This window comes from Phaethon aethereus (genome assembly GCF_964289735.1).
Source record: "Phaethon aethereus genome assembly, chromosome: 1".
NCBI classification, from domain to species: domain Eukaryota; kingdom Metazoa; phylum Chordata; class Aves; order Phaethontiformes; family Phaethontidae; genus Phaethon; species Phaethon aethereus.
Window position 1 is genome coordinate 152,545,977 of NC_138575.1, and position 12,897 is coordinate 152,558,873.

The 12,897-nt window shown below is 36.1% G+C and overlaps 1 protein-coding gene across 1 annotated transcript in view; it reads left to right on the plus strand.

The window, feature by feature from the left end:
• Positions 1 to 12,897, plus strand: part of CCDC138 (coiled-coil domain containing 138) — a gene marked incomplete at its 5' end in the record, with an annotated part of 40,166 nt that overhangs the window by 1,000 nt on the left and 26,269 nt on the right. The window contains 8 exons of the mRNA XM_082011164.1: positions 1,211 to 1,271; positions 1,902 to 2,040; positions 2,754 to 2,869; positions 5,325 to 5,509; positions 6,538 to 6,711; positions 9,925 to 10,044; positions 11,453 to 11,530; positions 11,610 to 11,720. Of these exons, the coding sequence (XP_081867290.1) occupies positions 1,211 to 1,271; positions 1,902 to 2,040; positions 2,754 to 2,869; positions 5,325 to 5,509; positions 6,538 to 6,711; positions 9,925 to 10,044; positions 11,453 to 11,530; positions 11,610 to 11,720 (984 nt within the window). The remainder of the gene's footprint in view (positions 1 to 1,210; positions 1,272 to 1,901; positions 2,041 to 2,753; positions 2,870 to 5,324; positions 5,510 to 6,537; positions 6,712 to 9,924; positions 10,045 to 11,452; positions 11,531 to 11,609; positions 11,721 to 12,897) is intronic.

Here is a 12,897-nt window from a genome sequence, read left to right on the forward strand (position 1 = left end):
GAAGTCTTTGACACTTTGTAGAAGGAATACTCACTGTATAGGCACTTACTTTTATTTTATCTGAAGTCTGTCTTTTTCCGAGACAAATTTTTGTGGTTGCTTTCTTGCAACTGTATGCTATGGGTCAAATGCTTCTAGTGTGCCCGGGAGATAACAGACCTTAAGTGTTCAAACTCATGTTGCAAGGGAAGTAATATGTTGTAAAAATACCCGTGTGCAACCAAAGATTGGGAGAGACTGTAAGCAGGATTTGGGCTAGACACATAGTTGGATTGGGAGATCAAACTGGTCCTGGGAATCATCAAATGATTACAGAAACTAGACTTTTTTTTTCTGAGGAAGTGTGACTTGCCATTTTAGGATCAGGAGCCGTCCCAAATATGAGATGAAGATCTGAGTTCTTTAGCAGCTAAAATCTGGAGGTATCTGCCCATATTTCCTTCAGAAGGATTTGCAACTCGGGTAGCATTTTGTGGTGCTCTAGATGCTATGCTTTTCTTGGGCAACAACATGCTGTGAATTACAGAACTGTTCTTTACAGAAAAATAATTTCCAAAAGTTACCTTTAAAAAAATATCACTGAGACTTTAAAGTGTAATGCTTGCAAGGAAGAAATGCTAGATTTTTTTGTGTGTTTTGTTATTTCATTAAAAAGTAGTATTTAAATACAGGAAAATACAGCAGTTGATCATTTAAAGCATAGCAGAGACATGCAGTGAAACAGCTAAGAACATGAGAGCTGCTTTGAGCCTGATCTTTTCTATTATACATTTAATTGATTTGGATTGTAGCCTAATACTTCTGTCATTAGTTTTTTTAGTAGGTAGTTACAAGTCAGTAGGAAAAGTAGACAGGAAACTGACTTAAGAAGCCTAACTGTAAAGATGGCACTGTTTCCATGATTATCTAATCCTACTTTTATGCCCTTATTTTATGTCACTGTTTTCATAATGTCTTGTATTCTCTCAAATATTTTAACATATAACACTATGAATATTTCATTATTGGAGTGGGGGGATTATGTTTGCCTCTTTATATTAATATGAGGGCCATTTACATTTATATATTTAATGTATACTTCCCTTTTCAAAGTCAGTAGTTTGCGGTACCTTCTGTCACAAGGTGTTGTAACTGTTAAACAAGTAAGTAGTAACATAAACTTTCCCTGAAAATTCTGACTATGTTACAGTGGTTTTGTCCTTTCTTGCAGGGTTGCCTTTCAGGTGCATTATATACAGAATATAAGAGTGGAAGCTCCCCGGTATACAAAGGTAATAACAAACAATGGTGCTTTGATGTCTTTTTCAGGGAAAATATATACTAAAGCTGTATCATTACTAAATCTGTTTTAAGTAGTTTTGTATTTTCTCATTTTGATCAGGGGTTTATGATATCTGGAGCGAGCCTGGAAATGTTAACATTCAAGTGAAGAGCACAAAGGATACTTTAGAACAAGAGCTCCCAAGCAGTTTGTGTTTAAGTCCTGCCTGAGGTAGTTGGTAGCAGCCCACCTCCTAATGCATACATTTGGCTTTAATTTAAAGATACATATACATTTAATATTTAGAATGTCTTTCGGCTTCTTGAGAAACACATGTTGCTGGTGCATGTGGACAGTAGGGTAAAACTGTATTTATCAGACTTTGGTTACAGAAAAATTAGTATACGAAGGCAAGCTGTAAAACTTCAGAAAGACAAACCTGGTTTGAAAACTAAATAATTTTTCCTATAGTTTGAGCTCTTATACTTCATTCATTTGTGAGGCTGCATCAGTGGGTTTTTTTTAGTTCTTAAACCTACAGGATTACATGGCAAACATTTCTAATAAGCCTTTGTCAATTTCTTACTGTCAACTTCTCAAATGCAAAAGAAAATTATTATTGTTATTTTATATATTCCAGGTGACATGGACAGCTTACTGGAAAATACAACTATTTCTTTATCCAAGTGTTCTTTAGAGTCAGAATTTACTGCAAATGGAAGAGAGAACAGCATCAGATTTTCTAGTGATTTCCTACAAAGCTTTAAAGACTGGGATCGGTAAGAGGTGTTTTCCGCTCTCCTTTATCATTTATTATCCCTCATAATCCAGAAAAACCATGAGTAAACAGTACATTTGGTTTGCACAGATCCAAAAGTCGTTTTAAGATTCTTGTGTTCTTGTTCAGTAAAGAATTGTTTGTACCTAATATATGAAATAATGTGAATGCTGATTTTGATGAGTATTGTCTCACTTCTTAATCTGTGTATGTTGGAATTGATAATGGGATACAGGGATGATATAAACTGAACTGGTGATAAAAACTGAGCTAGGAGGAAAGCAAATAGCTCAGACTGATGAACAGCTTTAAGTTTATTTAGATATAATTTGATTCCCAAAGCCAGCAAATCTCTTTTCAGGGCTGTTTTACACCAAATACGAAAAAAGGGGATTTGTAGTTTTAGTTTTCCAGGAATTTGGTGGTTGGTGGTAAGAGTGTTGATTTTATCTGCTGCATACATGTGCTTACAGCATGAAAATTCTAGTTATTGTTACTGCTTTTAAATCAGCAGCATTACTAATTGTTGTGGTTAAAATCTTCTGAGTAATGATCCAAATGATTTAACTCTGCTATTTGTTATCAGTCAAATATCAAAATCTTAGATTGAGCAATGTTTACATTTTTATACAAACTTCTCTTAATGCTCTATATGTGGTATGTTAGAAAGGGACTGAGTAATTTCAAATTACTGGTTTTTTTGTATTTTTTTAGTGTTGATGATGAGCAAGATTCTTTTTGTGATTCAAGTGGTCTAGAAATAGAAGAAAAGACCATTAATTGCTCTGAAAATGATGTAGTTCAAAATACAGCTATATATGTGGAAACAGGTAATAAATATTGAACTTTAAATACTTTTCAACTCTTTGTGAAGTATAACATGTACTTTAAAATCTTTCTAGTGAAGGTATTTCTGTTCAGTTCAGAAATACAGTAATCACCTAAAATAAATTTTAATTTGGGGATTTAACCTTTCTTGTAAGTATGACTTCTTTAGAATTAGTTTAAGAGGTCCAGACATAATTGATGCAATACTAACATACATTTTAAAAAGAAAAATCAACCTTTTATGAAACTGGTTGCCAGGTGACTTTATAATATGAATGAAGAAACAGGATGGGGTTTGGTTTTTTGTTTTGATTTATTTTGTTTTAAGTAGATAGCTGCATTAACAAATACTACAAGTCTTTTAAGTCAGATGTCTTTGTCAGTTTAAGGATTGAAAACTGGCCGTGCGTAGAGAATGTTATCTGTTGTTCAGTTAACTCAAGAAATTCTAACTGGAAGACTGTATCAGCTGGCAGTAACTCACTGCAAATGTTTGAAAATGCTGCCTCGATTGGAGGAGTTTGTGAATCAGTGTAGCTCTGTCTCTTATGGAGAGTTTTAGGTTTAGAAGAACATTGTTGAATTCATTTGAAAGTGTATCTGGAAGTGTGGAGACAGCCAGCCAGCCAACAAACCCCTAAGTGACTAAAAGGAATCTCAGAAGCCAGGCAGAACAGATCAATGGAGCTATAACAGACTCTCACCAAGAGTTGTATTAAATGGGTGGAGAGAGTATAAGAACAGCTTTCTGGAAACGTATTCTTTCTGAAAATAAAAAAAAAAAAAAAAAAATTGAATTGCACTGGGAAAATAGCATAATTTACAGTATTTGGGATCAAAGGCAAAATAAATGCAAAACTCTGATAAATATCACACACATTTGTTTCAAATATATTCAGAAATTACCTTTTTATGTTTTCCCCCTTTTTTTTTCTGTTATGATTTATGTGTCATTGTCCTAGTTATGCTCTCCTTCCTCACCCCTGAAGCAGACAACCTGTTGTTTTGCAACAATGTTGGTTTATTGTCCTGCTCCAGCTGTGGTGGGCAATCAACCACAGGGCTGCCTGATACATACCACCAGTTAGCCCTGATTGCATAATTTGCTTATCTAGTAACCTTTTTCTTGTTTCTTGATGCCCTTTCTCATTATCCTTCCTTTCTCTTCCCCAGTTGCCTGCCAAATAAACAACCCATTCCTAATTACTTTTTCCCCGTTGGCCTGAGTTTTGCTACATCTGTATCTGTTGTGGTGTAACCCCCATAGGAAGCTCAGCTCCACACAGCTCATTGCTCACTCTCCCCCTGCCCCCAGTATGAAGGGAGAGAATCAGAAAGTTAAATTGAAAAAACTCATAGATTGAGTTAAAGGCATTTTAATAGGTAAAGCAAAAGCTGCGTGTGCAAGCAAAACAAAATAAGGAATTCATTTACTGCTACTCGTCAGCAGGCGGGTGTTCAGCCATCTCCAGGAAAGCGGGACTCCATCATGCATAACAGTTAATTGAGAAGTGCCACAACTCTGAAAGTCCCCCCATCCTCCTTCTTCCCCTGCCTTTTATTGCTGAGCATGATGTCATATGGTGTGGAATATCCCTCTGGTCAGCTGGGGCCAGCTGTCCCAGCTGTGTCCCCTCCCAATCTCTTGTGTGCTCCCAGCCTACTCTGGCTGGCGGAGCAGCATGAGAAACAGAAAAGGCCTTGACTCTGTGCAAGCACTGCTCAGCAATAGCTAAAACACCCTGGTGTTATCAGCACTGTTTTGGTTACAGATTCAAAACATAGCCCATACCAGCTGCTATGAAGAAAATGAACTATCCCAGCCAAAACCAGCACAGTACCCAAATTTGTGTTTCTGATACTGTCACCTAGGTAATTTTGGCCTAATGTAGTACTTGGATGCAGCTGGCCTTGCAAGATGTTTCTCCCTAAAAGATCCCAATACTTCCCTTCAATGATCTGTGACTTTTGGCCATTTGACTATTTGTGGAATCAGCTTCTTACGTTGCAATCAGTCATGTCTAGCAATTTCTCATGTTGTGTCCAGTAGTTTCTTAAGTCTTGTTTTGTTAACTTAAATGTCAGGTCAGGGTCTAGTCAGCAGTGAATCACTTGCCTGAAAGCCCTTACAAAAATAATAGGAGATTTTGGCTACACTATGATTCAGTCTGTGCATAGATTTCATTCAGATATCTATGGAATTTCTATATTGAAGTGGAGGGCATAGTTTTACTTCTAAAGCTCCATTGATTGCTGATCAAGTCAAACAAGTCATGGAATACAGCTTTGAGCAATTCTCCATAATTCTTTAGATTACTTTCTCATTTTGATACCTCTTGCTCTATACTTGTTGCTCTAAAGGTCTAAAATAAGTTTTCACTGTTTTGGAACAAAAGTCATGTCATTATCTATCTAGGAGTAATTTTTTAATGTAAAATGGGGTTTTCCTTTCCATAGGCAGCGCCTTACGATCCTATTTGGCTGCAAAGACACAAGAAAATAGTGACCAAAATATTACCAATGGTCTGGTAAGGAAAACTGTGAGTGGAACTGGTGCTCAGGCATGCAATGGTCAAGGCTCAATACCGCCTCACGTCAGTCAAATTTATGATGAATTATTTGTCATACATCAGAAGCTCCAGGTAGGAACTGGAATTGCCTTAAAAGTTTGGTTGAGTATTGTTATGAAGATTCTCACTTTTGACAGAGGATTCAGAAATTACTTATATGCTGAATCACTATTACTTACATACTAGAACTTACTTATATACTAAAATTATTACTTACTACTATTACTTATACTAATCACAATTAATTATATACTAAAACTCTCATCATCTGCCTCTTCTCCTAAATTAATTCACTGATTTGGTAGTGGTGCTTTGACTTGCATGGTGGGTAGATCAGATAAAATTCAGCTTGAGGGAGCTTGAACACAGTGCTGCTACATCCAAGAGGAGTGTCTTGTGACACACTGTGGACATGGAGGGAGGTGCCTGCAAACCATTGCTGCTTCTGAGAGCATCTGAAACTATTCTCCTGGCTCTAGGCATTCAGGAGTGCTTTTCTTTATGGCCTCCTGTGAAAACCCTCCATTCTACCTTATCTTTATTTTTCTACTGCTGGGGAATCCCAACAGTTCATCCCCTAGCAGGCCTAGGCCACTAGCAGAAGAACCTCCTATATGGTTTTATTCTGCAATATTTCCCATGCTTCTGCTAGATTCCCTGCCAGGACTGTCTTTTGCAAAAATAATTTTGTATCTCTCTTCTTTTTTTTCTCACCACTTTTTCATAGATGCTTCCCAGTAATTGAAGAAACAGTATAGTAATCTAGTGTTCAGGATAGACAGTTGCATCAGACTCAGTTGTATTTGTTGTACAGTTAATACCATTGTCCCAAACTTTGGGAAGCAAAAGCCTAAGTTTTATTGTCTAGGTTTATACTTGAACAACCCTGTAGAGTTGAATCTTGAGAGGCTGAGCCATCAGGGTGCGCACTGAAGTCATGTGTGGGAAAACTGAACATAGGTGTCCATCACTTTTAATTAGTAAGCTATTGTGCAACAGTGTATAATTTTACAAAAAACTAAGGATATCTCTGGGAGAGAAAATTCAAACTCACTATAAATTGTGATAATTTCATAGGTTTTAAAGCTGTTTCAACGTTTGTTTCCTTGATACAGAAAGAAAGTTCAGCACAGCAGGAGTATGCTCTGCAACTCCAGAAACGAGAACATTTTCTAACAGAAAGAGAAGCGTTGTTTTTCAGACATGAAGCAGCTTTGGCTAAAATAAGAGGTGTTGAGGAAGAAGTTCACACGAAATTTGGAATTATGAAAGAGGTGCAGTAATATATTTAATGATGTTTATTGCTCTACATGACATTTAACTTGTTTGCAGTTATCTTAAGTCATCACATGTTTGCTGGATATAATTCTTATTTCTTTAAAGTTCTTGAAATCCACAAATGAAAGGTTTACATAAAAAGTACCAAACAATATTGATAGGGTTTTTGTATGGCTTCTGTTTCAGAATGGTGCCTCTAGTTGTTCGATGTGTAGGTACATTTTACTGTTACAATTTAGAAAAGAAAGGTAACTTGTTTCTAAAATAGCAAAAACTGTATGATCGGTATTAGAGAAAAAATTGTGGTCTGTCTGTAATTTTATGTAACCTAAATGAGTGTCTTTGCATTAGCTGTAGTTGAACTAGATTTCCTTGGGAAGGCTTTAAGACACAATGAGATCTCATGACCTAACAAATATTGCAGAGAGTATTAGCAGAAAAACACTCAAGAAGTTTAAAGCAAGAAAAGATCAACCTAACTTAGGGGGTGTCAGAGGAAACGAAATGGTATGATTTCAACAATGGAAAAATATGTTCTACAACACTGCTTTTCTGGGTGTTTGCGGTTGAATTTAGGTTTTGTGAAAAGTTTTTGTTATTATCCAGAAGATCACCAAGAGAAGTCCTTAAATATGTGTACTTAGTGTCAAAAACATAAGCTAAGAAATTAAATTTCTTTGAAATATTCAGATAAACCTTTCCCACAAGCTGTAGAGGGAGAATAGACTACATGTTAAAAAGGGGAAAAGGGTGTCAGAGGAGCAGGAACTCAACTTTTGAACAGGGACGGAATAGGGTAAGGTGTTTATTTAGATGTTTCAAATCTTCTGGGTTTTAAAAATGTTACACCAGTTAGAGAACTGGCTGATGAAAACACAGGAAAAAATAGTGGTTATCTGTGGAAATTTGTGGAGGTCAAGTGGAGTATTAGAAGACTAAAAAAATGTGGTATCTTTCTTTTCAAAAGAGAAAGAGTTGTACAGCCATCAACTTAATGCCAGTTCTCAAGATAACTAACTAAATCCTGAAACAAGCTATGAACAAACCACAGGAAGCACAATGCAGAAAACAATGCAATAAATAACTGCTAGCCTATGTTAATTACAAATTTTCAAATCAGTCTCATTTCCTCTACAGCAAGGTAATAGGCATTGCTAATAGAAGAGAATATATATGTCTGGTCTTAATTAGACCTTTTTTTTATACAGATTTGCATGACATTTTCATAATCTTATTAGGAATGTATAACATAGATGTAATGCAGTTGGTGTAAAGCTGTAGTAAAATAGTAGTTCGCGGTAAAGTTGAAGGAATGTACATAATGCATTCTGGAATATCTTTTCAGTCCAGTATTATTCAGTATTTTCAATAAGAAGTTTGATGGTGAGAAAGAGTACATTTATTAAATTTGAAGAAAATATCAAGTGAGGGGGAATTTCAAGCATACTGAAAAAGAACGTTAGGATTAAAACTGATCTTGACAAATTGAAGTTACAGTAGGCCTGAAAAAAGCTGTTAGACTATTTGGAAGGTGTGAGTGTGTAGTACTGCGCTTGAATAGAAGTATCAGCTGCAGAAATAGAGGATGATGAGTGGATGCATGAGTTCAACATACAGGATGAATTGAAGGTGAACAGGCCAAGCTTCAGCTACATAAAAGGCTGCAACAAAGAGGAAGAAACTAATATTATTTTCATGTCTGTGGTAGGAGAAGTAGTGGTAGTAAGGGAAATTTAGGTTAAGTATTAGGAAAAACTAGATCTAAACAAAAATAGTTAAGTGTAGGGACAGGTAGATTGGTAAGACTGCAGTGTTTTCAGTATTGGAGGACTTAAGAACAGACTAGGCAAACATCTGGCAGGAGAGAAATGATATAGCTGGTTATGATATGGATGACATGGCCTGATTTGCTTATGGAAGTGGATGGCTTTAGACATCCTGGCATCACCTACAACCCTATGGTTTGACAACTGAGTTGGTTCTACTTACCTTTCAGATTAATAATTCTGTACTGATTCTTCCTAGAGCAGTTACTGAACTTCAAATAAAGCTCTTAACTGTGTAGGTAGAAAATGGAAGTGAAACATGCATGTGGTGTGATAGAGTGCACTCAGTTGTATGTTGGCAGTGTCTGCAAGTTTGTTGGTACGAAAAGGGGATCCGTCATTTCATGTTGTCTTAGCCAAGTGTGGGTAGGTGCTTTAGACAAGAATGTCCTGCCCACAGCTGTTTTGATCCTACTGACTGAAGAAGAGCAGCAGTTGAGAAAAAAGGAATTGTAGATGTTTTGTCTATATAGCTGGAATGGAAGTTACTGTGCTTCCAAGCAGAAATAGAGAATCTTAGAATAACTCGAGTTGGAAGGGACCCATAATAGAGAAGGATCTCTTCAAGGCTTGCTTACTTTAAACTTCTACTGTGCTTTATTTTTGTCATTTGCACATGTAGGAAGAAAGGATATGACTGGATATGGAAAGTAGAGAATGAGTGGGTGAATGAGTGAAGAATAGTGAATTCATGGAAGGGGGGAAATGAAAGATAGTAAGTATACATGGCTGGAATATTTTCAGTAAAATAAAACTTTGCTGTTTTATCAAATCTGAGGTACACCAGATGCACTGGTGTCCAGAGAAGATTAAATCTAAAATAAGATTCAGGGAAATGAGAAGAATAGCAGTGGATATTCAGGTTGTAGTTAGCAATTCATATGCTTGTGCTGTAAACCAGAGCACAGCCCTAAGAGACATAGGATTAGTTTCTTGTTGTGCATCATTCAGGGTGAGCAAAGCCAGAAAAAGTAGTTGAAAACTCAAAAGTTGCTGCAAAACAATCACAATTTTTTGTAATTACATGGAAGAATAAGCTGTCAATAAAAGCTCTGTCATTGGTTTTAGTTCATAAACCTTTCCCACGTTTGACTTGTTTGAGATATGTACATATTGATATAATCTGGTTTTGGTAGAATCTGCAAAGAATAAGAACAATTGGCTGTACACGTTGTTCTGTTTCTCTATAGATTCTTTTTAATATGCAGTGTGGATGTTCTTTTTCTCACTACTGGTTGAACGTGCAAATTTGGCCATGCACAATTATAAACTTGATCTTTGAAAGTTTGTCCTGTTATTTTAACACTAAAATGGAACTTAGTTTAGGATTGTTTCTAAAAGAGTCTCTTGTAAATCACGTTTTTAAATTTGATATTTCTGTAGCAACATGAGGCAGAAGTTAAACAGCTGACAGAAGCCTTGAGAGAAATAACTAAAGAAAATAGAAGGCTGAAGTCATCATTTGACACCTTGAAGGAAATGAATGACTCTTTAAGGAAACAGGTAAAATTAGTTATTTCCTGTTAATAATAATTTTATAAGTTACAGTTAACAATTTTAAATATTTGCATAGCTTAAGTTTGCAAAATTGCTGATTTTTTGTTTCTGTAAGATAAGAATTATATGAATGGCTGAAAGTACTTTCCACACCTTTTTCTAGTACTTGAAATTTAACCTCTCTGATCTTCTACAGTATAAAAAAAGTTGGACTTACTCCTCTGACCCACTAGCAGCAGCTAGTTGTTAGGAAGGACAAATCCATGTCCTCTGAAGTAAACTGAGGGTGGATGGAGCGAAAGTATTTTATAACATAATAGAATCCAGCCTGTGCTGAATTGCTGTGTTCATTCTATTAAAAAATAGAATGTGTATTTCTAACTTCATGTTTGCTCAGTATTTTCAGTTATTTTTACAAATGTTAATTAGAGCAGTATTTTCTCAGTTCTTAAACTGAGACAGTGGTTCATACAGAGTAAGAATTTGCATCTCACTCAACTGCTGACACACCAATTGCTATCTAAACTATTTGACCATTGTTTATTCAGTGAATTAATTACAGTTCTGATAGTCTGAGTACAACAAAAATATGCATCAGGGCCTTATTCTTTCTCTTAGAGAAGGTCAGACCTAACTCCTAGAATGTTGATGGTTGTGGTGCAACCCATCTGTCTCTTTATTTCCCCTCACTATAAAATCTCTCCATTTCTGTGTAAACTGAGGGCTTCCATGAAAATCGTGCTGTTCATTGTATGCGTAGAGCATGTTTCTTATATTTAAATGGAGGTTACAGCTCCTCTCATTTTTTCTCACAGAGCAAACTCTTTTTGTGGCACGGTCAGTAACTGATTCCTTCTGCAGAGAAGAAAACTTTCATCCTCCCCATTCACAGGACTGTTAGACCATTCTTGAAATGCGGCCTCCATTTTATGTCACTTCTTCATGAAAAGTAATCAAATGTGTAGTGCCTGTATATCTAGAGAGGCACTGTAGTGCTTATTCTTCCCCTGCAAACTGAAAGGTTTGGCTGCACGTCAACAAAGAGCTACTGCTGTCTTATTTATCCTGGAACAGGTTGCCCAGAGAGGTGGTGGAGTTCCCCACCTTGGAGATATTCAAAAGCTGTCTGGACATGGTCCTGGGCAGCTGACTCTCAGTGGCCCTGCTTGAGCTGGAGGGTTGGATCAGATGACCTCCAGAGGTGCCTGCCAACCTCAACCAGTCAGTGATTCTGTGATTTGTTGAGGAGGTGGATGATGGTTTTGTTTCTGTCATTTTACATGCTCAGAAGAAAAAACTTGAACTTAAATAATTTAGCTGCTCAACAACCACATCAAATTATTTCAGTGGGATAATTAAGTCAAGAAGTGACTTTTGAATTTACAGATACTTGAATATTTTCTGATTCTTTCAGTTAAGTGATGCAACTGAGCTGAACAAGAAGTTGGAAAGTCAAGCAAGAAAAGTACAAGCTCGTTTAGAGAATCTACAAGTAAGGTTTGTTCTTACATGTATCCACTTCCTTTATAAGTAACAATTGAAATATAATTCATCGTTACATTTTGTTGTAGAGGAAGCATGAGTTTTTAATGGTGCGGAAGTCTAAGGATGTATGTCAAGTGGTGCAACAAAGTAAACCTGTCAAGCACGAAAAAGTGATGGTAACATCAAAAATTGTTAAGGTAAGAGTTGGGCAAAATGAAAGATTGATTCTGAAGGCAATAGGCAATGTAACATTCTCTGTGTATCTGCTAGAAATTAGAAAATGTAACTTCAAATTTTATTTATTTTATGAGTGAATTAGTTACAGTAAGAAAAGATACATATTGGGGGAAAACAGACAGTTAACAATTAAGCCTGTTGCTAAAAATGTCATTGGTTTTCATATTGTGTGTATATATATAGTGCACGTATATATTTTTTATAGGCTATGTTTTTCTCTTCCTCTCACGCCATCGTTCATCTGTCAGTTAAAATTATATCATGCTTACACTGTAAATGGCTTCTTTTGCTATGTCAGAGCAAATCTTAAACTTTCTAGTTGCTGCTATAGTACAGCACTGTTTGTATGAATAACACCAGCTAAAAAGTAGTAATTCAGAGGTATCAGGTAAAGAACTTTAATTTTGTAAGCCAGAGGGGATTGTACTACTGTTATTTTCTTGAGGAATAGTCTTTAATGAGGTGAAGAGAATAAATGCAGTGTTCATACACAGTTACAAAATGATCACCTTGTTTTCCTTAAAATATCTTCTTACATCACTTAATGAAATGCTTTCTGACTCCATATTGTTCCATTTAGTAGCAAGTCCTCTGGTAGTACTCTGCCAAACATCTCCAAACTGGTAATGATTTTCTCCAGCTAGAGGCTAAACTGTGAAATGGGAAAGAGATATTCACACCATCCTACTTAATTACATCAGATGCCTTAAAACTGTGCTGTCTATATATAGCTAACATATTTCTGTGTTTACATAGGTTTTAGTGTACTTTGGTCACAGGTGAAATAGAAACAGTTTATCAGTAGTTATAGTTGTGAGTGATGAGGAAAACAGTTATCTGAAGGTAGAGACAAAAAAGCTTTTGAAGTCTTTAGAGAACTGTTTGTGCAGCTTGTCTTCAGGTGCCTCTGGATACCTTTCATGGAGTATTTCATTGCAGTGTAGTACAGGGACAGAATAACAAATTCATTAAGTCTTTGTTCTTTTTCTAACAGAACTAGTTACTCAGGTAAATTTTAACAGTGTATTGTGTGGTCAGGTGTAGAGGTCTAGCACATTGAAATGAGAATTTCCACATGCAAAGGACACGAAAAATTTGCTTTCTCGTGTAATTCATTTGGCCAGAAATACAAAATGG